General features: G+C 37.2%; 1 protein-coding gene across 1 annotated transcript; it reads right to left on the bottom strand.

Moving 5' to 3' along the window:
• Nucleotides 1-350: 350 nt before the first annotated feature.
• copb1 (COPI coat complex subunit beta 1) lies at nt 351-26,719 on the bottom strand. The gene is made up of 22 exons (XM_052145571.1): nt 26,605-26,719; nt 26,010-26,153; nt 25,661-25,890; nt 21,297-21,466; nt 21,098-21,212; nt 20,926-21,018; nt 20,581-20,718; nt 20,364-20,483; nt 19,927-20,034; nt 19,627-19,773; nt 13,265-13,410; nt 8,517-8,613; nt 5,735-5,895; nt 5,533-5,653; nt 5,210-5,437; nt 4,024-4,203; nt 3,461-3,605; nt 3,263-3,382; nt 3,021-3,166; nt 2,835-2,924; nt 2,258-2,413; nt 351-688 (listed from the first exon to the last, which is right to left on the bottom strand). The coding sequence occupies exons 2-22, from the start codon at nt 26,098-26,100 to the stop codon at nt 629-631; spliced, it is 2,862 nt and encodes a 953-aa protein (XP_052001531.1). The 5' UTR covers nt 26,101-26,153; nt 26,605-26,719; the 3' UTR covers nt 351-628.
• Nucleotides 26,720-27,954: the final 1,235 nt, after the last annotated feature.

Below are 27,954 nucleotides of genomic sequence, written 5' to 3'. Positions count from 1 at the left end.
CTGGTGACTAGGTACAGAGCATATTTTTACTTGTTAAAATTGAAGTACTTCCTAATGTGGCCAAATCATCTAGACCATGATGTCTTTACCCGTAATATTCATTATTCACTATATGGACCGGGAGGTTATGACTGCAACTCTTACAAATCATCTAAGAGGCAGGAGACCACAACAAAATTCTCAAAATCCCAAAAGATTTTCTATGAGAGAAGACATCCTTTGTTATGTCAGCTGTGGTTGGAGGGCAGAGACTGTTCTTGACTACTTACAAGCAACACAATTCATAAAAAAGGGCTGTCGTGTCATAACACGATTCATAAAACAACAGAATAAAAAAAAAATCTTTCATGGTAGATGATGTGCAGTGTTTATTGAAACAATAACCAGGTCAATCCCTTTTAGAGCAGTTAAGAAGAATCTTCTTGCTAGAAAACGTCAAAATAATCCCTTTTAGACATATTTTATGGGATCGAAGAGCTTAGATCATGGCCACAGAGCATTGTGTGTGTGTGTACTGCACACTTTAGAGACAAAAACAAGTGACAGAGAATGGACAAAAGATAGAAATAATCATAGTGACTCTCAGTTGAATCTCGCCCTTTGCCACAACAGCCTCAGTCTGTGAACTTTACGAGAGAGTCTTCTTCTGGGAGAGATTGATCTTGTCACCCAGACTCAAAGCCATGCCCTGTTGAAAACAAAGGAATTATACATTACTATACATTATGCAGTAATCATTGTGACCTTCTTTAACTCTCACATGCAGTTTGGCCAAAGCCATTTTATTATTTCTACTTGACAACACGCTTCAAATGTCCTCAAAGACAACCTTTGTTTGGGGTTTCTGAGACATCAGATCTAAAACATGTATAAATGCAAGGTGTATACAGTACACAGTCCTGCCAGCATTCTTTTATGGTATTTTACCACATTACATTTTTGCTGGGGTTAATTTGACACCTAACATAATTAAAAATTGTACTAATCGATACCCATCACATTGCTGAAAAGTACATCCCTACTTTTTAGTAAGACAGAGGGATAAAGATTTAATAATATTTATCTACTGGGTTTTGATTATGTCAGAGAAAATAACGTTTTATTTACTTTAAGGAAATGTAAATTTTATATATACGTCATTTATGGATGTGCCATTGTGGCCGGCTAATCGACTAGCCGTCTAACAACTGACTAGTCAATTAGTGGGGTTGAATTTTCTCAAATTAAGAGACAACTTCTTGGAAAGAGTTTTTGCATGATGATAGCTTGCTGTGCTTAACAGTGAATAACATTCAGCCCAGTAAAATCCTCTGAAAGAAGTTAAGTCTCTTTAATGCTTTAGGTTTAGTCTTTTTATGGTCTGTTGTTACGGCAAAGCACCATATCAACAATATATTTCAAGACTATCACTATCAGATGTTAAATCTGCTATGAGTAATGTTCCCATTTTTGGCAGGTGTTGGGGAGAGATCAAAGTCTATTGCTGATTCTTTCCGACACTGCTTACATAAAAAGTTGCAGTAAAAAAGGTTTAAATTGCTTGATGTCGTGAACTTGATGTGTACACGCAATATTATCTTGCAGTTCTGCGCTTTTGAATGTGCAGCGATGATCGCCCTGAAGCACGACTGTTACATTGAAGCGTGTCATTCTGCATTCAGGATGCACGCAAGCGGTTTCATGCCGCTCTGTTTTGGAGACATTCTTATAGAACGTTTTGTGCAAAATGATGCTATAATTATTAAGCCACTTTCTTTGTTGAATATCTGTTAATTACAATGCTGAAGTGCTTCTCCTAGCGTCTGTATATCCTTTTAAAGCAAGTCTGGCCAGCGTCAAACAACGTGTTCAAACAACTGACTGACTAGATTATGAAAAGTGAGAGTTTTGCACAACCCTAACATCAAAATGTTCTTGCATCATTAAAATACAAGTATTTCATCACATCAAAGGGGCAGTTTCGTAAATCTACTCATCAAATCAAGCTGGATTTCCAGCCACTTTTATAACAGATAATTTATAGGATTGATTAATGGAAAAAAGTTTTTTTGTAACCACACAACTTTGTGATGTGCTTCTTGGGCAGAGAGGACTTGACACATTTTACAACCAGAAAACAAATAATTGAAATGCAATTCAAATCTAACACATTATCCAGATGCAAGCACATCCTGAATTCATTGTTTACTGAAAATATTTTAATTCCTTGTAATTAGAATGGTACAAAAGTGAAAGAACTGATTTGTAGATTCATTACCTGGCTCTTGGCTCGGATGCGGATATGGCCATTGACTGGGGCATCAGGACCCAGGTGGATGGGTTTCTCAATGCTGACATTTGCAAGAGCATCCTCCCCAAATATAGAACGGGCATATAAATTTGCAGCCATAAAGCCACAGATGCCAGAGAGGGCCTGATTTTCAAAAGAAAACATGCTGAGGGTTGATGCTGTCAAGTGATTAAAAAGTTACATTTAAATGAATTGCATTATATGCTTTTTCATCAATTAAAATGTAATTAAATAACAGTTATCAATACTTGCAGCGAAAAGCCCCCAAATGAAAATAACTTTAGACATTAAAATATTGTTACAGATGAGTTAAGCACCGAAAATACATTTCATGAAGTGTTTTCAAAGAGTCAGTATATTGTTGGTTTTATTTTCATATCACTGAACATGCCAATCACAGGCCTACGGCTAGCAATCCACATTTGACAATTAAATTGTCAATCTGTCCGAAGTAGACTCGCGGGGCTGTTTACACAGGATGCGTTTATGCATTTGGTTTGCACATATGTTTAATTACTGGCATCTTCTGCTCTGAATAGTGTACCTTTTCTGGGGTCAAGCACTTCATGTTGGTGGAGTTAAGAATGTGTTGGAGGTAATCAGTCAGATCTGTGATGTTGGTGTTGACGGTAACCTGTATGAAAACAGAACAAATTCCAAACATTCCGACTAACAAAATGGAGACTAATGTAGCCATTATTTCTTAAGTATTCACCAGTCCCAGACTTGCCTTGTTCTCCCACTCAAATTCAGCCCACATCTGTCTGAACTCTGCATCTGTGCAAGAGGCCGGCTGAATGTAGTCCATAATGTCAATGTGAATATCACTGAGGACTACGCAATTCCTGTCACTGCCTGCGCCCGATACGTCATACACTGCAAAAAACATGTTTGTTTGGATTCTTTAATAGGGGGTTTTGAGTCCAATCTCAAACAGCTTCTCTGCAAGAAAATGTTGATGATTCCACAAACCTATGTTTCCAAATATGATGCCATTCTCTGTGGAAGCCACTTTCACATTGGCTTTGATGTTGGCAAAGTCATGAGGAGCCAATGTGAGAGGAGACGGTTTCTCAACCAATTTAAGATCACCTGCAGGTTAAAGATTACATTTCGTAAAACATGCACCAAAACAAGTTATTTTTTATGGATGAAAGGAACCAAGTGTACCAAGTGTTGCCAGCTCCAGTGTGCAGTTCTGCAGTGTGTCGCCAGTCTGATTAACAACCAGGACATCTAGGACGATGTCATATTGATTGACATGGACATAAGCTTCTGCGTACACTGGATCTGAGAAACCAGTCAACTGTGTTACCTGAAAGAAAACAAAAAACATGAGCTGCATCAGGCATAGCAGTGCTAAAATCATGCTGCTTGATAATCTAATTGATAATGCAAAAGGTGAAATACACTCATGTGTTTTCAATGCTTCAAAATGTTTTATTTTTGTAACAGAAAGGATAGCCTGCAATTCAAATGCTTCACTGGAGAGAAAAAATACATTAACTGAGGAATGGAAATATTATATTGTGAGATGCTGTGAAAGGGCAGAACAATAGACTCCTGCCTGATGTGACTAAGCTGTTGAAATTACTGCTCATTTAAATAATATGCCATCTGGTGGTGAAAGATGTTGCACAAAAAAATTACTTTTGAAAAGTTTCACATGTTTAAATGCAGTTTCACGCTCATTAAAACATGTGGCTTGTTAACATAAACAATCATCAAAAGACCTTATTAAGTTTGGAGGCCAGAGGGTCCGCTGCCTCTTTCCTTTGCGTGTTGCCCATAGCGGCCAGCAGACTGAGCTGGAACTGGTCCTCTTTGGAGGTCATCTCATTTTTAGCAGTCAGCTGCATGAAGGAGATGGGATCGTCTGCCTGAACTGTCACATTACGCTTCTCAGACTCTTTCTGTTAAAACAACAGGAGACCAGTTAAATATTATGGTGAAGATCACCCACAAAAGATCAGTCTGATCATTTAATTTGAAGGGCATGATCTGAAACTATGTTGGCCTATACTTTCAGATAGACAGTACAATGATATGACCATTTTCAGTGTTGGAGAATAAATAATTCAATGTAGTGACACAACTAACAACTACATTTGTCAGTAGCATGAAAGTAGCTCAGCTGTAACAAGTAATTTTTTCTCAAGAGGAGCACTCTCAAACATTGGAATGTCTGAATCATTAAGTAAATTAGTTTGTCATAAATGTTTCTCTCTTACATAAGAAGCATCAGAACATTTATTCAATCGAGTGAATCGGTTCTTTTTTATGGGTCATGTAAATATGTTTTTGTTTGTCTTTGCCAGCTTCTATGGCTTTTTTCACATAAAAATCCAAGTTAAAAAGTAAAAACAGGTAAAACAACTAAAAACCTTTAGAAGTTTAAGAAGTTTGTTAAAAACCATTTCAAGAGTGTCAGTCATGTAAATAAACAAATTAATATTGAAAACCAATAACGATTTACCATTTTTAGTCCCTGACAGCCTTTCAGGTTTTATTGTTTTAAAGCAGAATATTTAGTTGAATGCTGCTTTTATTTAGCAAGTTGTTTTCCAGTATTTACATTTTTTTCATTCATATTTATCCGTTTAATGCCATCACACAAACAGAGTTTGTTCATTCATTCAATAACACATTTTTAACATTACTCTAAGCAAATGTCATCGGATAGTTATGCATTTAAGTATAACTTGGCTTCAATGAAGTTAGCTACTCTTTGTTGGTAGATTGTTATGAAGCCAACTACTTCTCCAAAAGAGCAGCTTAACTGTAGTTTAACTTAAAATACAAGTAGCTTGTACAGTTTCCAAGTAGCTTACCCTTTGTTCATCTCTGAGCTCAGCAACTCAATGCCAAGCATTGGCCAAAAGTGTCTATGAGGAAACAACCTGAACCAAAAGCATTTACCTTCTGAGACAGTTTCTCTTCCTCAAGCCTGACAGCGAGCATATGGGACAGGGATCTGCGGCACTCCTTGTTGAAAATGTCGTTCATGAGGGGCGAGCATTCAGAGAGAACCTTGAGGCACAGCGAGATGCGGTCCACGTCATCATCTGTGATGGGCTTCTTGGGCAGAGAGGACCTGCCCAGATGGAGCACAGTGGCCATGATCAGCATGGCCTCTGCCACAAATGACTAAAAGAAACAAAATAGCTGTTATGTTTATAACATTAGCAATATATACACTGTACATTATATGGTATGAGCAATATTAAAACCTTTTAACTTACATTTTGCCTTTTTTTGTCCTCAGCAAGAGCAACATAGCGCAGGGCCACTTTGGTGAGGGTGGTCGCCAATGAGGCAGCAACGTAGAAGTCTCCGTCCATTAGGAAACCTCTCAAAGGAGGCCTACAGAACATAGGGATGAGGTATTAAAGAAGAAATATGAAGGACAATATCCAGAAGGTAAAAGGAAAGGGATATAATCACCTGTCCTCTTCTTTCTTAGATGGTCTGGAGGTGCTGAGGGCACTCTGAGTAACATAGGTGCCCATCTCTGTCACCAGCTTAGGAGCTGGTGCTGCGGTCACCTCTTCCTCTGGCTTCACTTCTCCTGCCTCCTTCTTCAACTCATTCTCCACAATTGGGATCTGAACAACAAAAAAATAAAGTGTAATTCATTATGGAATTGAATGTTAAAAAGTTCTATAAGGTTTACTGACATCAGTAACAAAATGGTTATAATGATCATGTGAGGGGTCATCACTACAGCGTTTAAGCTGTTTAGCCCACCAGACTAAGCCACTGAATTATCTAAAACTACACACTCTTTGTCCAAAATCACTCTACATCATAATTAAAATTGTAATTAAGTTATTTAGGATGTGATGGCCAATTTCATAGTTCTTTCTCTACCATTTCTGACACTGTCAAACACAGGAAGCTTTTTTTTAGTACTTGCACACAAAGCCACAACAATAAACAGCAAAGGATGTGCATTAGCTGTGTAAAAATACATTGCTCAAAAATACATGCATTTTTGATTCTGAAAATCAAATTTCCAATGTTTGTAGAACAGCATTCTTCCACCTAAGAAAAATTCCTAAGTTTCGACACATGTTCTCTGTTGCAGATTCGGAAAAACTCATTCATGGTGACCTCAAGACTAGAGTATTGTAATGCATTACTGGGAGGATGTCCAGCAAGATCAATAAATAAACTTCAATTGGTTCAAAATGCAGCAGCCAGAGTGCTGAATAGAACCAAGATTGATCATATGAGCCCCATTTTATTATAGTTACATTGGCTACCAGTTAAATTTTGTATTAATTTTAAAATTCTGTTACCTACATCAAAGCTTGGAATGGTCTAGCTCCACATGACTTAACTGACCATCAACCATGCTATATTCCATCACGTTCATTAAGATCGCAAAAGTCTGGCCTGTTAATGGTTCCTAGAATATAAAAATTCACAAAAGACAAATTTAAACAAAAGGAGGTAGATCCTTTTCCTATTAGGCTCCTAAACTATGGAATAATCTCCCTAACACAGTTCAGGATGCAGACACACTCACTGAGTTTAAGTCTAGACTTAAAAACATATCTATTTAGCCAGACATATACCGAATTAATTCTTCACCACACAATTAGGCTGCTTTAGTTAAGTCTGCCTGAACCTGCAGGACTCCTATCCTGAGGTCACCAGAACCTGCCGGATCCAGCACCATTCCTGCTTGGTATCGAACTCCACTGCTACGTGTCTCTGAGTGATGACAAAATGCAGCCGGTGCCAGCCAGACATCACTTTAATCTATTACAATGGACCTCAGAGGATAAACTGATGCCAACTCCAACTAGAAGACATGGGATACTTCATATGCCATTGCCTGAAACTTGGATTTAGACCTCTCTGAAATTACCGGCCGGTTGAACTGCGAAGCACCTCACTGATCTCAACCTGCATCACCTTGGTCTGATGGACAACACTCTTAAAATGGAATACATATACAATCAATAAATTGCCAACAAAAGGCCTTCAGCCGCCAACTATCAAAAGACAATGCATCTATATTAAGTTTTGCAGTTAATCCAGGATGAACTTCAAAGACATTAATCTTACAGTTCATTCAAAATATTTGTTTAAACACTGGCCCTTAACACTTACTTCAATCATTTTAAACTATGACTTGCATTATACATAGGTTAAATTGGCATTATATTCATGCTGTTAGCCAGAGGGGAACTGGTTTCTCCCAAGGTTATTTTTCTCCATTAACCAACATCATATGGAGTTTTGTATTCCTTGCCACAGCTGCCTTTGGCTTGCTCAAAGGGTTTTTAAATACAATTATAATTTAAAAAATATATATACACATTTCATAATTGTATTTAATCAAACTACAAAGACTTGATTGATATTATGGTATCATTTTCTATTAATACATGATTTTCTGTAAAGCTGATTTGAAACGATTTGTTGTGAAAGGCTCTATACAAATAAAAATGACAATAGTTTTATTTAAAATAAAAAAATACGTGCTTTAGAGGAAGATATACGAGCGCTCCACAGGACTGCTGAAGTTGTGTGAGGTTGGTTTATTTCATCTGTTTAAACGAGACATGCACATATCTGCAGAAAGTATATGATATTAGTTTGATTGATATTTGCCTTTTTATCATTAGACAAGACAGAGAACTGTTGAGGAGAGAGGGAGAATGAAACAGGCGAGCACTTTCACATAAGCTCAGATGCGTCTGCTGTGGCTCTGATATGCGGACCGTTTAAATGAGACTGTGTTGCACACAGGTCTATTATTGTAGTAACACGATGGCAAGTAACAACAAAAATATCTGTGACTGCTCGTTTACATGTCTCAGTCGCTTCACATGGAAGCAGCCGATTCTCGGCCCCCTCAAGAAACAAGTCGGCCAAAGGGAAAAATGTATCTGCCAATGCCAATAATTAAAAAAAGGCAGAATATCGGCTGATTTATAGGCTTCGGCGATATATCTGACGACCCTTAATAACAACTTGCTTCTGCCATGATGCTTTTTCTCCACTGTTATGATATTGGTAGCCCCTGGTCCCCCTCTATTTTTAATGTATGCAAAGTAGCACAGACATTCTGCTTCTCCTTTGATATTCCATGCATGAAAAAAGTAATACAGGTTTGAAACGACAAGAGGGTGAGAAAATGATGACAGCATTTAGATTATTGCATTAAGTATCCCTTTAAAGACAGTCATTTAAATCTTTAGACACTACATACATCTCCCAAAGATCTGCGGACTTCTGTCATCACACTCTGGATGTCCTCTTTAGTGCTGCAATATTCCCCCAAAATCCATAGAGCTCCTCTGTAAATCCTGCAACAAAAAAAATCTTGTTTATAATATCCCCAATGCATTAAGGTCCCTTCTTTAACTAACCAAGACAACATACTATTAAGAACTCTAGCACAATACATGGTCCCACTTTATATTAGGTGTCCCTATATTTTTCGATTAACAGTTTTGATTGTATCATACAATTAACAAAGAAAAGAAAAACATATTCACAGAATCAACAATTAACTCCCACTATTACCCCTCCCCAACAAATATCCCTGTGGTCACAAAGCAAAAAAAAAAAAAACACATTTAAAACTATACTTTTCTCTCCACTGACCCTGCCTGAGAGCCCTCCAAAAAGGCCTATATTAAGTGTCTTTAACTACTATGTACTACCATACAACACAATGTATTTATTGTGTAACTACACATTTTTAGTTAATGTTAAATTCTAAATTCTCACAAAAGGTTCGAGGTTGAGCTTCAGGTAGGTTTAGGAGGGTAGAGGTTAGGGTTTAGATTAGGTTTTTTTTTTAATCCTATAAAACGTTCCCTGTCTAGGTCAGTTACATTATTTTAAGAATGTAAAATGTCAGAATAATAGTAGAGAATTATTTATTTCAGCTTTTATTTCTTTCAACACATTCCCAGTTAACTTGGGTCAAATGTTTTGGGTAGCCTTCCACAAGATTCTCACAATAAGTTGCTGTAATTTTGGCCCATTCCTCCAGACAGAACTGGTGTAACAGAGTCAGTTTTGTAGGCCTTCTTGCTCACATGTGTTTTTTCAGTTCTGCCCACAAATTTCTTCAAAATTAACTTCCTGGCTGATGTCTTGAGATGTTCTTTAATATACCACATAATTTTCCTTACTCATGATGCCATCTATTTTGTGAAGGACACCAGTCCCTCCTGCAGCAAAGCACCCCCACACCATGATGCTGCCACCCCCATGCTTCACAGTTGGGATGGTGTTCTTCAGCTTGCAAGCTCACCTTTTCTCTCCAAACATAACAATGGTCATTATGGACAAACAGTAACATTTTTGATTCATTAGACCAGAGGACATTTCTCCAAAAAGTAAGATCCCTGTCCCCATGTGCAGTTGCAAACTGTAGTCTGGCTTTTTGTTTTGGTTTGTTGAGGTTTTGGAGAAGTGGCTTCTTCCTTGTTGAGCAGCCTTTCAGTTTATGTTGATATAGAACTCGTTTTACTGGGGATATAGATACTTGTGATGCTGGAGGAAACGGGTAGACAAGGTCCTTTTCTGTGTTCTGGGATTGATTTGCACTTTTAGCACAAAACTAAGTTCATCTCTAAGAGACAGAACGAGCCTCCTTCCTGAGCGGTATGATGGCGGCATAGTCCCCTGGTTTTTATACTTGCATACTATTGTTCGTACAGATAAACGTTGTACCTTAATTAGGGCTGGGACAACGCGTCAAAAAACACATCGACGCGTATGTTTTGCGTCGACTCGTCAGACCCAAAACAAAGATGGCGGCGCCGGACAGTAGTAGCAACACGAGTGGTTCCTCAAACTATCAGAAGTGCAAGGCGGCACGCACTCGTTCCTCTAAAGTATGGGAATTCTTTAATTAAAAAGGAAACAATTCCGTGATATGTCATCTTTGCAAACTGGAGATGGCCTTCCATTCTAGCACCACGGCAATGCACCAGCACCTGAAGAGGCGCCACCTGGCACACACACGCACGCACACACACACACACACACACACACACAGTATTCTTAAGGTGAAAGGAAAGTGTCAGAGTGTAAGTTGTTATTTGCATGTGAATGAAGATGCTTTTTTTCAGTAAGCTAGATCTATGTTCAACATAAATGTTGAATTTTATTATTTATTTTTTGTTGGAAAATAACTCTGTATTAGCTTAAAGCTAACCCCCAAGTTTACAATAGTTACTGTATTCTTTCAATTGCTCTAAGAAAGGGTGGCTGGGTGACCTTTTTATTTTTTTATTGAATGCTAGACAGCAGAATGCATTATTTTGCTCTTGTACACTTTTACTTGAATTTTATTTTTGAATTTTGAGTTTATGAAAAAGGTGAGTGGCAGAGTGTATTACTATGTTGTTGTTATTTTTATGTGAATGAAGAATTAAAAGATGCACTTTTTTCAGTAAGCTAGGACTATGTGTTTTCAACATAAATGTTCAATTCTGTTGGTTCAGGAAGGACGCCATGACAGGCTGCTGGCTCCCACTGTCGCTGTTAATTTTTATTTATTTTTTGTTGGAAAAGAACTTCTGTATTAGCTTAAAGCCCTCAAGTTTACATTGGTTACTGTATTCTTTCAATTGCTCTAAACAAGTATTTTGGGTGACTTTTTTATTTTTTTATTGAATGCTAACATAAACGTTGTTGTTTTTTTAATCTGAAAGAAGAATTACAAGATGCACTTTTTTTCAGTAAGCTAGGCCTATGTGTTTTCAAGGCATCAAGGTTTTATTGAATGCTACCTCTGACTAAGAATGCATTACTTTGCACTTGTATAGTCTTTTATTTTGGAATTTTAAGAGCAATAAACATATATTGCAATGTTAAGGAATTCATGTTTTTTTTTTCATTCAGATATGTAAATCAACATGTATAAATTGCTATTAGTCAATTAATGGGGAGATAATCGAAATCGAATCGGACTGGAAAAATGAATCGTTAGGTTAATCGTTAAAAATAATAATCGTTTATCCCAGCCCTAACCTTAATCAATTAATAGTGAAACAATCTGTCTAAACAATTGTTGGAAAAATTACTTGTCATGCACAAAATAGATGTCCTAAAGGACATGCCAAAACTATAGTTTACTAATATTAAATATGTGGAGTGGTTAAAAAAAATATATTTTAATGACTTCAACCCAAGTGTATTTAAACTTCTGACTTCAACTGTAAGCACAATGCAACAACATGCATGCATACAGGTGAAAATCGAAAAATTAGAATATAGTGCAAAAGTTCATTAATTTCAGTAATTCAACTAAAAGGTGAAACTAATATATTATACAGACTCATTACAAGCAAAGTAAGATATTTCAAGCCTTTATTAGATATAATTTTGATGATTATGGCTTACAGCTTATGAAAACCCCAAATTCAGAATCTCAGGAAATTAGAATATTACATGAAATCAATAAATAAAAGGATTTTAAATACAGAAATGTCGGCCCTCTGAAAAGTATAATCATGCATATGTACTCAGTACTTGGTTTGGGCCCCTTTTGCATTAATTACTGCCTCAATGCGGCGTGGCATGGATGCTATCAGCCTGTGGCACTGCTGAGGTGTTATGGAAGACCAAGACGCTTCAATAGCGGCCTTCAGCTCTTCTGCATTGTTTGGTCTCATGTCTCTCATCTTTCTCTTGGCAATGCCCCATAGATTCTCTATGGGGTTCAGGTCAGGCGAGTTTGCTGGCCAATCAAGCACAGTAATACCATGGTCATTGAACCAGGTTTTGGTACTTTTGGCAGTGTGGGCAGGTGCCAAGTCCTGCTGGAAAATGAAGTCAGCATCTCCATAAAGCTTGTCTGCTGAAGGAAGCATGAAGTGCTCTAAAATGTCCCGGTAGACGGCCGCGTTGACTCTGGACTTAATAAAGCACAGTGGACCAACACCAGCCGATGACATGGCTGCCCAAACCAACACAGACTGTGGAAACTTCACACTGGACTTCAAGCATCTTGGATTGTGTGCCTCTCCATTCTTCCTCCAGACTCTGGGACCTTGGTTTCCAAATGAAATGCAAAATTTGATCTCATCAGAAAAGAGGACTTTGGACCACTGAGCAACAGACCAGTTCTTTTTTTCTTTAGCCCAGATAAGACGTTTGACATTTGAAGCCCATGTCCAGGACCCGTCTGTGTGTGGTGGCTCTTGATGCAGTAACTCCAGTCCTTGTGAAGCTCCCCCACACATTTGAATGGCCTTTTCCTGACAATCCTCTCCAGGCTACGGTCATCCCTGCTGCTTGTGCACCTTTTTCTTCCACACTTTTCCCTTCCACTTAACTTTCTATTAATGTGCTTTGATACAGCACTTTGAGAACATCCAACTTCTTTTGCAATTACCTTTTGAGGCTTTCCCTCCTTGTGGAGGGTGTCAATGATGGTTTTCTGCACAACTGTCAGGTCAGCAGTCTTCCCCATGATTGTGAATTCAACTGAACCAGACTGAGAGACCATTTAAAGGCTCAGGAACCCTTTGCAGGTGTTTAGCTGATTAGAGTGTGACACTTTGAGCCTACAATACTGAACCTTTTCACAATATTCTAATTTTCTGAGATTCTGAATTTGGGGTTTTCATAAGCTGTAAGCCATAATCATCAAAATTATATCAAATAAAGGCTTGAAATATCTTACTTTGCTTGTAATGAGTCTATATAATATATTAGTTTCACCTTTTAAGTTGAATTACTGAAATTAATGAATTTTTGCACGATATTCTAATTTTTCGAGTTTCACCTGTATAATACATGTGTGTGAAATACTACATAGTGTGAAACGCTTAAGTACATACTAGTAAAAGATCCCTAATATAAAGTGGGTCCCAACACAATTTTTACTTTTTAATTTACAGATAATAATTTAGTTATTTTTGAATGAATGTATTTGAAATTAATGTATTTGGATTAATCTAGCTAAAAGAGCAGTTCAACAACATCTCTTACTTGACTGTCTTGATAGCATGGAAGACCTCCAGCATCTTCTCAGTGATGAGAGGTCTGAGAATGTCAAACCTCTGAATTGCCTCACGTACAAATTCCAGCACATCTGCTGCGGCCGCCTCATTAGTGTCACTCAGGAACTCCATCAGCTGCGGCCACACACAAGTATTTTAACATTAGCTGGGTTTCCATCCACATATTTTTTATGCGCATTTTGGGATATCGCATAAAAACTGCCAGATGGAAACACCAAGATCTAAATAAAATCTTGAAAATGCATATACAACACTTATCTGCTCGCTTGAGGTGGATACATTTTTTATATTCGATAAGAAATGTGCTTAAACTACAAATGGAAACACATTTATCGAATAAATTACCATTGAATTTATTAGGAATACATGATGCACATCAAAAAGGTCACGTGACTGAATAATTAATTCTTAAATGGACTAACCAGATTACCAATCATTCCATATAAAATTTTGCTCTGGTCATCCTAAAATAATGGTGTCTAGAAAATCCAAAGCCTGCATAAATTTGCAGAGCAAAGTCGAACACAAACTTTTGAAAAATATATTACAGATCCGCATGGCAAAGACATAAGCAAAGAGGTACGCGCATACACACACAGGGCTCCCAGAAATGAGACAAAGTAATTTTTCTAGAGTGTTTTGCCTGTGTGCTCTAACCCACAAGTATTTTATTAATAAAATAGTCACAGTGGCTACAATTTCTCCAGATGTGATGCTTTTGTTCTTTTGAACACAGGATGGAATTTGCTTTATTCGCACAATGTTTTTGCGATATTATGGTTTTTCTGCATAAATTAATTTTGTACCTTGGATATATTCAGAACAAACCCACATAATTTCAAAACAAATCATGTATCACAAATTCTTTTACTTTAACATGCTGCGGCACACATTCAACAAGGTCTTAGAACTTGTAATACTGCTAATAACCAAAAAAGGGTATCTGAACATTTAAAAAACTCAAGACATATTTTCCACAAATATAATATATAATATATATATATATATATATACACACAGGTGAAACTCGAAAAATTAGAGTATCGTGCAAAAGTTCATTAATTTCAGTAATTCAACTTAAAAGGTGAAACTAATATATTATATAGACTCATTACAAGCAAAGTAAGATATTTCAAGCCTTTATTTGATATAATTTTGATGATTATGGCTTACAGCTTATGAAAACCCCAAATTCAGAATCTCAGAAAATTAGATTATTACATGAAATCAATAAAAAAAAAGGATTTTAAATACAGAAATGTCGGCCCTCTGAAAAGTATAATCATGCATATGTACTCAGTACTTGGTTTGGGCCCCTTTTGCATTAATTACTGCCTCAATGCGGCGTGGCATGGATGCTATCAGCCTGTGGCACTGCTGAGGTGTTATGGAAGACCAAGATACTTCAATAGCGGCCTTCAGCTCTTCTGCATTGTTTGGTCTCATGTCTCTCATCTTTCTCTTGGCAATGCCCCATAGATTCTCTATTGGGTTCAGGTCAGGCGAGTTTGCTGGCCAATCAAGCACAGTAATACCATGGTCATTGAACCAGGTTTTGGTACTTTTGGCAGTGTGGGCAGGTGCCAAGTCCTGCTGGAAAATGAAGTCAGCATCTCCATAAAGCTTGTCTGCTGAAGGAAGCATGAAGTGCTCTAAAATGTCCCGGAAGACAGCCGCGTTGACTCTGGACTTAATAAAGCACAGTGGACCAACACCAGCCGATGACATGGCTCCCAAAACCAACACAGACTGTGGAAACTTCACACTGGACTTCAAGCATCTTGGATTGTGTGCCTCTCCATTCTTCCTCCAGACTCTGGGACCTTGGTTTCCAAATGAGATGCAAAATCTGCTCTCATCAGAAAAGAGGACTTTGGACCACTTTTTTCTTTAGCCGAGGTAAGACACTTCTGACGTTGTTTGTTGTTCAGGAGCGGCTTGACAAGAGGAATACGACATTTGAAGCCTCCGTCCACTCCTTGTGAAGCTCCCCCACACATTTGAATGGCCTTTTCCTGACAATCCTCTCCAGGCTACGGTCATCCCTGCTGCTTGTGCACCTTTTTCTTCCACACTTTTCCCTTCCACTTAACTTTCTATTAATGTGCTTTGATACAGCACTTTGAGAACATCCAACTTCTTTTGCAATTACCTTTTGAGGCTTTCCCTCCTTGTGGAGGGTGTCAATGATGGTTTTCTGCACAACTGTCAGGTCAGCAGTCTTCCCCATGATTGTGAATTCAACTGAACCAGACTGAGAGAACATTTAAAGGCTCAGGAACCCTTTGCAGGTGTTTAGCTGATTAGAGTGTGACACTTTGAGCCTACAATACTGAACCTTTCCACAATATTCTAATTTTCTGAGATTCTGAATTTGGGGTTTTCATAAGCTGTAAGCCATAATCATCAAAATTATATCAAATAAAGGCTTGAAATATCTTACTTTCCTTGTAATGAGTCTATATAATATATTAGTTTCACCTTTTAAGTTGAATTACTGAAATTAATGAACTTTTGCACGATATTCTAATTTTTCGAGTTTCACCTGTATATATATATATATATATATATATATATGAATATATGAGAGAGAGAGAGAGAGAGAGAGAGAGAGAGAGAGATTACATATATATACACACACATCATATTAAAATTGGTTTATGTACCAATATATCAAAACATATGAATTAGAGGTCGATCAAGATTGAATTTTGGTGATGCAATAATAATGCGATAAGAAATGCAATATAAATGTATCTGCCTATTACTTATTTCAATGCTCATTTCTACCATGTGTGATCAGTGCAAATGAAAATAAAATTACTTTTCTGACAACAAAGCACTTGAAAGCTACGTAATCTGTATGAAGGATGCATTTGTACCGTGAGGAGTAATATTAAGACTTTTGTATTGTTTTTTTTACATTTTGATTTGTAGAAGGTGATATAACAATAAAAATTAATGGCAGCATTAAAGTTAAAGCTTAGTTAGCTCATTAATTGATATACAGATATTTTTTTTTGCATTTTTCAATTAATTAAAACTGTTGCTGCATCGATATTAGCTATTTAATTATCTTCCTAAAAATCAAAACAAATACATTGTGAACATTAAAAATGTAATTTGTTAGCCCTAATGAAAAAACAACAACAATGCATTTAATGGGGTTACCCTGTGTTATAATTGACCCGGCTAGTCAGCAGTGTTAGACCTGCATATGTATATATATATATATATATATATATATATATATATATATATATATATATATATATATATATATATATACACACATACATACACACACACACACACAGTTAAAGTCAGAAGTTTACATACACCTTAGCCAAATATATTTAAACTCAGTTTTTCATAATACCTAACATTTAATCATAGAAAACATTCCTGTATAGGTCAGTTAGGATCACTACTAGAATCCGAAATGTCAGAATAATAGTAGAGAGAATTATGTATTTCAGCTTTTATTTCTTTCATCACATACCCAGTGGGTCAGAAGTTTACATACATTTTATTGGTATTAGGTAGCATTGCCTTTAAATTGTTTAACTTGGGTCAAATGTTTTGGGTAGCCTTCCACAAGCTTCTCACAATAAGTTGCTGGAATTTTGTCCAATTTCTCCAGACAGGGCTGGTGTAACGGAGTCAGGTTTATTGGCATCATTGCTCGCACACGCTTTTTCAGTTCTGCCTACAAATGTTCTTTTGGTTTTAAGTCAGGGATTTGTGATGGCCACTCCAATACCTTGACTTTGTTGTCCATAAGCCATTTTGCCATAAATTTGGAGGTTTGCTTGGGGTCATTGTCCATTTGGAAAACTGATTTGCGACCAATCTTCAACTTCCTGGCTGATGTCTTGAGATGTTGTTTCCATATTTCCACATAATTTTCCTTTCTCATGATCCCATCTATTTTGAGAAGCACACCAGTCCCTGCTGCAGCAAAGCAACATGATGCTGCCACCGCCATGCTTCATGGTTGGGATGATGTTCTTCAGCTTGCAAGACTTACCCTTTTTCCTCCAAATATGACGGTGGTCATTATGGCCAAACAGTTAAATTTGTGTTTCATCAGACCAGAACATATTTTTCAAAAAGTAAGATCTTTGTCCCTATGTGCACTTCAAACTGTAGACTGGCTTTTTATGGTGGTTTTGGAGCAGTGGCATCTTCCATGCTGAACTGTATGATGGCTGCGTGGTCACATGGTGTTTACATTTGCGTATTATAGTTTGTACAGATGAATGGGGTACCTTCAGGCATTTGAAAATTGCTCCCAAGGATGAACCAGACTTGTAGAGGTCCACAATATTTTTCTGAGGTGTTGGCTGATTTCTTTTGATTTTCCCAAGATGTCAAGCAAAGAGGCACCAAGTTTGAAGGTAGGCCTTAAAATACATCCACAGGTACACCTCCAATTGTCTCCAATTAGCCAATCAGAAGACAACTTCACACAATGTTATCAGTTAGCCCTATTAGGCAGCGCTAATAGTAGTGAGCATCTTTATGTTCAAATTAGGTTTCTGTATTCTGTGTGAAATGGTGCACATTATCAAGCAATGTTAACGGCATGTTAACTTGTACTTCATGTTGACAATATGTTGGCCTTGTCAGATTATGACATTGTATGAAATCTGAATGTCTTTTTCTTGTCAAAACGCTGTAAATATTATTCGACATTATAAAATCAATCAGTAATTGAATGAACAATAAACTGGCAGAAATAATAAAGCCCTACTGAGTTTTTTGTTATTAGTGTAAAAATATTTTTTCAATATATGTTGCTAATGTAATCGATCATGTTCTTGCCTGGCAAAATGTGAGACCCCACTGCACCTTTTTCAGCTCAAAAAGATTTAAACTCCTCCTCCCCCCATCAAGTTAAGTTGTGAATCACTGAAGCTCTGGATGTTTAAAGCATATAAGATGTTATAGCATGTTAAGAAAGCTTGTAGAAAAATGTTTTGATAAAAAGTGTTAAAAGGGTTCTAAAGTCCTAAATAATGCACTAAACCGACTGGAAAATGGATCTGTCTTGATGTCCTCTATAGTTAAAATAACCATAGTATCACCATGGTATTTTGTAGTAAAATAATTGTAACCAACAAATTAAACATGGTTATTATATTAACACCATATATTACTGTAGTAACACCATTGTTTATATCATCAAATCTATGTTACTACAATATTACTATATTACTAATAAAACTAAATTTATATTATTTTTTATTTATTATTAATAGTAATATTAAGAGGAGTCAAGAAACAGAATGGGAAAAATATTTAATTATATTTAATTTGATAAGAATTCTGCTGCCAAAAACAATGATTCTGTTGGGTTATTTTTATTGCCAGGAAAATATAACATAATACGACACAATGGTATTTCATAATCCTGTTTAAAAACAGAAAATATGGGCTAGCCTATCGACACATTAAAAGAAAGCACAAGTTTAGAGTCTTAACAGTTTTTGAAAGTCACAATTTTTTGAACATGCAGTGAAATGATGCTCGCTCATCAAATGCATAGACATCCAATGCGTAGACGTCCTCGCGGATGCTGAATGCTTCAGTAAAGTCTTTATCATACGTCTCCATTGCAACATTTAGCCAGAAAACAAATGTTATGGTGTTTTTAAGTTTGTTGTTGTTGTTGTTGTTCTTGTTCTTTATCCTCTTTATTTCTTTTTTATGGCAGTTGAAAAACAAGCTTAATTTGCCCTTACCATCTCCAGTTGAATTGTCGTTACGTTGGGAGAAAGAGCTCTGACGCCACTGGAAATGCTGAATCTCAAGTTCCCCGCATGCTTTGCACTTTTAAGCCAGCAGTGCATGCAGACGATACGTTATTTAAATTAAATCGTAGCCTTTTAAAGTTTAATAATCACATTAGGGCCATATTGCGATTCTGGTCTTTACGTCCCCAAATTTAAGACCTCTTTTAATGATAATTAAGACAATTGTTTTACCTTTTAAAATATTTAAGATTTTTTATGACTTTCAATTTTAGAAAACTGATTTGAAGACATTAAAAGGACCCACGGGAACACTGCTATTGTAACCTTCATTTAAATTGAAAATTCTTCCATAATTTTATCACCCTCATTCTGATCAAAATCTGATTTTGTGAATGGTGACTGATGCTGTTATTCTGCCCAATATCTCCTTTTGTACTCCACAAAATAATTAAAGTCCAAGGTGACATGAGGGTGAGTAAAGGATGACAGAATGTTCATGTTTGGTTTACTTGTAAATGAGAAATATTAAGATTAACTGTATAAAAAGTATCAATGTGTGTACTGTACATACCACAGGGATGACATTGGCTGCCATGTCAGGGAAGCGCACACTACATGAGTGGAGAGTGCGAACAAGCAGCTGCCTGTACTTGTCTGTATCCTCATGTTCGGTCACATTATTGGTTTTGATTACTTCCTTCTTTAGCACAATAACCAGCTGTAAAAAAATATAAATAAATAAATAAATAAAACGCAAATTCAGGACCTCATTGATTTGATCAGGACCTTTGCTTGAATGCATCCAAACTTGTGGAAACTGTCAATTTACCTTTAATAGAAACATCAGTAGTTAAAAGACTGTGGAACTCACCTCCTCCACATTGCGGGAGGACACCAGGTCCAGGGCCAGCTGGAGGGTTTTCTTGCGGACCTCAAGATCAGGAGTGGTCAAAACCCTCAAAATATCCATCACCAGGTCCTAAGAGAAGAGAACTGATATAACTGTTTGTCTTATGGAATTAATCATTTCTAACAGGGCGAGTACACAAATGTAGATGGAACTACACAGAATGGAATTGTCACCTTTCACTTTCATTGAATGAAAAACAGATGCAATGAAAGTGAATTGTGACTAAGGCGAACATTTTTCCTAATATTTTCTTTTGAGTTCCACTGAATACAACAGTCATATACGGAAGTACTTAGAACAATGTGAGGGTTAGTAAATGATGACAGAATTGTTTTATTTTTTTTTTTTATTAACTTTCCATTTAGTAGTTCCTAACATGGTGATAAACCCATGTGTACCTGCAGCACACGCTCATGTGTGGGGTGTTCCTTCAGCTCAATCAGGCGGTCTAGAACGATGAGCTTGACGTTGTTGTCACTCTCTTTAATGATCAGATCAATGTAGCACTGAGCAGCAGCCTGAAACACACAGAGGAAATTTTAAATCTGCCATGCAACCACATTTACCACAGGGCAGATAAAGTATACAGGAACAAGCCTGGAGTTGGATGCTCACCTTGATGGCTGTGGGAGCACTGGACAGAGTAACCAGAGTGCCGGCTGCTTCATATTTAACAGCAGGACTGGAGGACTGCAGAAGGTTGTAGATACAGCGGATGAAACGAGCTCTCTCTGAGGGGTTGGCATGGCAGACCTAAACACCAACACAATATTGACATAAAAGGCCATCATGCACAATGACAACATCCTCTGGACCACCTGATACCATTATTCAGTGCTTAAGGGCAAATAGCTTAGCATATAATTGAATATGAGGAATAAGTGTGCCATCGATGACAGCATTTCTGTATTTTTATATAATTTCTAAAGCATGACATTAACATAAAAATGGATACCTCACCTTATAGATCAGTTCCACAATGACGAGCTGTAGAATGTCTCCAAAAGTATGCACCTGATCAATGCAGGTGCTAAGGTAGTCCAGAGCCCTATCCTGTTAAAATATACGTTTAGGAAAGTTAATGAGATCCAGACTTGTGCTGCAAGTTTAAATCTATAATCAGACTGCATACCTGATCTGCATGAATCAGCATCATAAAAGCATTTCTCTTGCAGCTTGCATCTTTCTCATTTACTAGAAAATCATGAATCAGCTCAGGAGCATCAGGGATCAAATGCTCAAAGTTCCTAAACAAAGAAATAAAACATTGTTGATCTTATGCTCTCTCACTTGTGCCTCAGACATGAGCTACCACAGATCCACCAACACACCTGTAGATAGTATAGATGGCCAGGACTGCATTGCGCCGTACGTAGCTGTGACGATGTTCTAGACAGGCACGGATTGCTGGCATGAGGGGTTCCAGCAGCTCAGACTCCTTCAGCTTGCACAGGAAGCGCAGGGTGGAGCCACGGATGAACTCATTGGGATGCTGGAGATCCTAAAGATACATTATACAGATGCCATATATAGACCACCCATTGAGAAATACATACAGTATGCCTCACATTTAGGGCTGGGTAATGATAAAGATTTCCTGATTTGATTCCGATTCACAAGCTCTCCATTAAATTTCGATTCTATATCGATTCATATGGGTATATGCCTATTTTGCTTACATATGATAGAAATTCTATCTCAGCTAATGCTGTTAATTATTAAGGGGACATTCTAACCTTCTAGGTTATATTCAAAAACATAATTATTTTAAAATTATATTTTAACATTAGTTTTTCATCATATTGGTCACATTGTACACAATTTTCAAATGTTCAGTTTATTCCATCAATGTCTTGAAACTGCAAATATTATTCTGCATATATATATATATATATATATATATATATATATATATACAGTGAGGAAAATAAGTATTTCAACACCCTGCTATTTTGCAAGTTCTCCCACTTAGAAATCATGGAGGGGTCTGAAATTGTCATCGTAGGTGCATGTCCACTGTGAGAGACATAATCTAAAAAAAAAAAATCCAGAAATCACAATGTTTAATTTTTAAACTATTTATTTGTATGATACAGCTGCAAATAAGTATTTGAACACCTGTCTATCAGCTAGAATTCTGACCCTCAAAGACCTGTTAGTCTGCCTTTAAAATGTCCACCTCCACTCCATTTATTATCCTAAATTAAATGCACCCGTTTGAGTTCAGTTAGCTGCATAAAGACACCTGTCCACCCCATACAATCAGTAAGAATCCAACTACTAACATGGCCAAGACCAAAGAGCTGTCCAAAGACACTAGAGACAAAATTGCACACCTCCACAAGGCTGGAAAGGGCTACGGGGAAATTGCCAAGCAGCTTGGTGAAAAAAGGTCCACTGTTGGAGCAATCATTAGAAAATGGAAGAAGCTAAACATGACCGTCAATCTCCCTCGGACTGGGGCTCCATGCAAGATCTCACCTCGTGGGGTCTCAATGATCCTAAGAAAGTTGAGAAATCAGCCCAGAACTACACGGGAGGAGCTCGTCAATGACCTGAAAAGAGCTGGGACCACCGTTTCCAAGGTTACTGTTGGTAATACACTAAGACGTCATGGTTTGAAATCATGCATGGCACGGAAGGTTCCCCTGCTTAAACCAGCACATGTCAAGGCCCGTCTTAAGTTTGCCAATGACCATTTGGATGATCCAGAGGAGTCATGGGAGAAAGTCATGTGGTCAGATGAGACCAAAATAGAACTTTTTGGTCATAATTCCACTAACCGTGTTTGGAGGTAGAAGAATGATGAGTACCATCCCAAGAACACCATCCCTACTGTGAAGCATGGGGGTGGTAGCATCATGCTTTGGGGGTGTTTTTCTGCACATGGGACAGGGTGACTGCACTGTATTAAGGAGAGGATGACCGGGGCCATGTATTGCGAGATTTTGGGGAACAACCTCCTTCCCTCAGTTAGAGCATTGAAGATGGGTCAAGGCTGGGTCTTCCAACATGACAATGACCCAAAGCACACAGCCAGGATAACCAAGGAGTGGCTCTGTAAGAAGCATATCAAGGTTCTGGCGTGGCCTAGCCAGTCTCCAGACCTAAACCCAATAGAGAATCTTTGGAGGGAGCTCAAACTCCGTGTTTCTCAGCGACAGCCCAGAAACCTGACTGATCTAGAGAAGATCTGTGTGGAGGAGTGGGCCAAAATCCCTCCTGCAGTGTGTGCAAACCTGGTGAAAACTACAGGAAACGTTTGACCTCTGTAATTGCAAACAAAGGCTACTGTACCAAATATTAACATTGATTTTCTCAGGTGTTCAAATACTTATTTGCAGCTGTATCATACAAATAAATAGTTTAAAAATCATACATTGTGATTTCTGGATTTTTTTTTAGATTATGTCTCTCACAGTGGACATGCACCTACGATGACAATTTCAGACCCTCCATGATTTCTAAGTGGGAGAACTTGCAAAATAGCAGGGTGTTCAAATACTTATTTTCCTCACTGTATGTATATATATATATATATATATATATATATATATATATATATACATACATATATATATATATACATATATACACACATGATTTATCACGTGTTCAGCATATCAATGTAAATACTTGTAAATAGTACACTATTGATATACTGAACACATGCTAAATCGGTATTGTTGCTTTAAGAATCCTGGCATCAGCCAATAAGCGCATATTACTTAGGAAAGGGCACGAGTACTCGAGGACTCGGGTACTCGGAGGTGGCAGCAATGATCGATCATGAAATCAATTATCAATTCTGATAATGCTTGACGTGACTTCACTTAATTCGAAATCTAGTGACAATTACCTGACAACTAAACAAACGTGTCAAAGAGGGAAATTATTTTTAATTTTAAGATTGATTACATTGTGACTTTGAGGGGTACATTGATTATCAAAGACTTCTCATAGCAAACAAACTGACACGACGCTGCAATGCTATCGTTACAATAATCATAACAAAGAGTGTAATTAACCATGTTTTGAACACCTGTCTCTGTAAAATGATTGCTAAACATGGCTTTATTATAATTTAATGGAAGAACTTTGACTTGTTAATGGTATTATTTAATAAAGGTGAATGATTGTCACTAACTAAACCTCCTTGCCCTGCATGATGTCACACACCTGCATCTCGACGAAATGAATGAAGATTTCCGCTCAAGTTTCCAAGTTAGATATCCGATATAAAGTGTAATTCCATTGCACTCTGTTGAAAGGTGGAAATTCAGACTCTCCAAGTTGAATGGAACACTTCATGAATCACAGCAACAACAATACAGAGCATCCTGGCTTTCCTCACAAGAGCGAACATTTGGGGACACACACCAGGTGCGTGTTGTAGTGTACAGCAGGCGAGTATCTCAAACAGCTAGACAGAGCGCAGTTAAATGTAACACAATTCAGCATCTTCAAAACTGAACTTCAACTTAAAGCGCATATCTTAAAACACAATGGTTATGGCATCTCCCGTTATTTGAAAATAGATGGTTCAGGCAGTCACTAAATACTGTTAAAAACTAAAATACACTAAAAACTGGTGCGCACTTACTAAGATTACTACGGTAACCTGAAGGAAGAACAGACAAACGCACGTTGGGCACATTCTTTCGGAGCTGGGCAGCGAATCTTCACATAATGACAAAATTATCAAAATTATGTCATGCATTATATATTGATTATGCAACCTTTTGTACATTTTGTAACATACTATTTTTTAACAGCCTATAATAATGAATAGGCGATAGATACACTGGAAAAACAAGACGCAATGCAGCAGCCATAGAGGTTGGTCAGACATGTTGTTATTATATATATACAGTTATGACCAAGTAATTGCCCCTTGAGTACTCAAAAGAGTAATAAAATCAAATGTTTATTTTTTTATCAGCAACTGACTATTTTACTGTTTTATATTATAATCTGACTAGATTATTCCATGAGGTATGATTACGTGGACCTCGTTTACAGACCTTTTTCACAGCAGCACCGTCTTAAATTTTTAAAAAGGAATGACAATGAGGCTGTGATGGATAGACTTATAGTCTTTTGGGCAATGGGCTGTACTCCAATTGAAAGGGTTTTTGGATTGTTCAGTGTGTCCACGAACATTGATAAAATATATGTCCAAGAACACTCAGAATACAAAGAACTCCAGACAACATGAGTTGTGGAAAATCAGATGTGATCTAGGAGCTTTATACAGTTTTATACTTTTAAAGCCATTGAAGAGATAGTAAGTCTATCCCTCATAGCCTCGTTGTCATTACTATTAATAAAATCAAAGATGGCGCTAGCATGAATAAGGTCTATGGAACGAACGAGTCTAACCAAACAGGCAGTGAAAGGATCTTGGAGCTAAACTTTTTCATTGCTATTCTGACTCAATCACTGGTGAGAGAAATAAAAAATAAAAAAAGTTCCAGCCAGTAGCTAACCACAGACATTATAGTTGCATAGCGTGAAGTTTGGTTGCATATGCAAGTGCTTTATTTGCACTGTAGATGGTTTCCATGGAGTAAAAGTTCGACCGTAGGATCGTACAAACGCAGATTGCGATTGTACCAGAAAATGTATATACTATATTTCCCCTGACCTACTCACAATAAGTGATGCACATCAAACTTTCATATTTCATGCCTACCTTCCTGTAGGCATCACAGACCAAGATCATCTCCTGAAGAAGTTTGCCATCAGGAGTGGTTTTGGGAACAATCTCCCAAAAAACAAGTAGAAGTTTCTTGATTGTGTGGTCCTGAAGCGGCAACACAAACCGGATGATGGTCATCAACAGGCCAGGCAGTTTCTCTCCATTCAGGATCATTATGATAACCTTCTTCAAAGCCTCGGTCTTGGCTTTGATCTCCCCCTTTTCTGGTATCACAAAAAAAAAAGAAGTAAATATTTAATTTGGTGTGCAACTTACCACCACATAAGTTTATGTCTTGCACTGAAAGCAATTTACTGACAAATTTGCCATATGTTTAATTGACCTAAATCCGTTTTCAAGCTGACTTCTGATGGTGGTTCAGAGTCATTGGGGACATTGATGAGGGTGTAACACACATTCTCAGCAGCTGTCATGATGTCAGCTCTTCTTCCCTTCACGAGACTCCACTGAGAGAGAATGAGTTTTCCTGAAACAAACGTTGCAAAACACAAAGAGCTCAAATCGGATTAGTCAATCAGTACATCCATGGTATAATGATGGTGACAGATAGTAATACAAAAGTGCTGTACGAGAAACATAATCATGTACCTAAGAGCATAATGTGGTACCATCACAGTACATATAAAAAAAAAAACAAAAAAAAACATAGGATTACCATGATATTCTCTTGTCTAAACTAACTTATAAAAGTGTCACTAATTAGTATTTTAAATGGTTGGCAATTTTGAGACCTAACCATGCATGTTATTGATTGCGTGATCAGTCAACATCTCTGCTACAGTAGCAACTAGCACGCTAACCGTCTGCGATAAAACGAAGTCGCCCGGTGATTCAGTGCTCGAGGCGGCTCAAAATAGCAACATATTTAGATTTTATTAAAGTGCTTGCTTGTTGAGTTGCTCATTTATTAGGCCTACCTTTTAGACAGGTGTCAAGACTCTCTCTTCTTCTGTATGCGCATCCGTGTCTGGAGAGATCCTTCCGAATGACGTGGAACCTGACTGACTTTGCCACATCAATACTACAGGGAGCCAGAAGGGAAAAAACACACGGCGCGTTACGCAAACGTGAAATGTTGCATTCTGGTTGTGTTTGTGACTTCTTCTTTTATTTTAATGGCGGACTGGTATCATGAGAACATGCTGCCAACTACTGTTCAGTTTAATGCATCGTATTCCATGCTTTTCTCTTAATCCATATATATTGTGGATATATATATATATATAAAGATAAATTAAATACTCGTTTACCCCAAGTCACTCCAACTGCCTATCTTTATGTCCATAATTTTTAAAATATTGTATTAATTCCATTCTGTCCTGTATACCTTCTGCAATCAAATCTGACATGCTCTACAGTTTCTTTTTCTCCACAATATTCACATAAATCATTTCCTTGGATTCCTATTAAAGCCATTGAAGAGTTCAATCCTGTATGGCCAAGCCTTAATCTGGTTATTATAACCTCTTTCTTCCTGTTTCTGCCACATATACATTTATTTTGTTTTTTATTTTATATAGGCCTAAATGTCTTCCCTTCTTGTCATTATCCCATATTTCTTCCCACTCTTTCTTAATATTTTTTTTTAATAATAGATTTTATTTCCCCCTTACATATAGTGGTAGCCTACTCTAATATCCTCTTCTTTTCTTTTTAAAGCCTTCTTCGCTAACTCATCAGCAGCTTCATTTCCACAAATCCCTTGATGTGCTGGTACCCAACTGAATCCAACTGTCCATCCTTTCCTTTGAATACGATACAAGAGCATGAATATTTTATTTATCAAATCTTCTCTGGATGATCTTCATTAAACCTGTTATGATGGCAGTTATCTCTACAAAATATATAGATAAATTAGCTGTTAATTGTTTTGACATTTCTACACTTACTACTGGAATATATACTCCTATTCCTGTAATGCCTGTGGTTGGATCTTTTCATCCATCTGTATATATTTGTACTTTCATAAAATTTTACCTGAACTTTTTTTTACAATAGATGTTATCATGCCCATTTCCTCCCAAACGCTTACATTTTCTAATATCTCCAAATCAATTTCAACCTCTGGAAAAGTCCATGCAGATACCTCTCCCCATAGAGGTGACATATTACACTCAGTCTCTGCAATCTGATATTTTTCTGATAAAGGGATTATGCTCCATCCAAATCCCCATTCTTTTTTGTTTACATATTCCCAACAGTTATTTCATACCTCATAGCAATGTGATTTCCAACATAACTCTCAAAAATTTCCAGTATATCAGTGA

Source organism: Xyrauchen texanus, chromosome 2 (assembly GCF_025860055.1).
Source record: "Xyrauchen texanus isolate HMW12.3.18 chromosome 2, RBS_HiC_50CHRs, whole genome shotgun sequence".
NCBI lineage: Eukaryota > Metazoa > Chordata > Actinopteri > Cypriniformes > Catostomidae > Xyrauchen > Xyrauchen texanus.
Note: the sequence above shows the minus strand (reverse complement) of the source record. Positions and strands in the feature narration are given on the sequence as shown.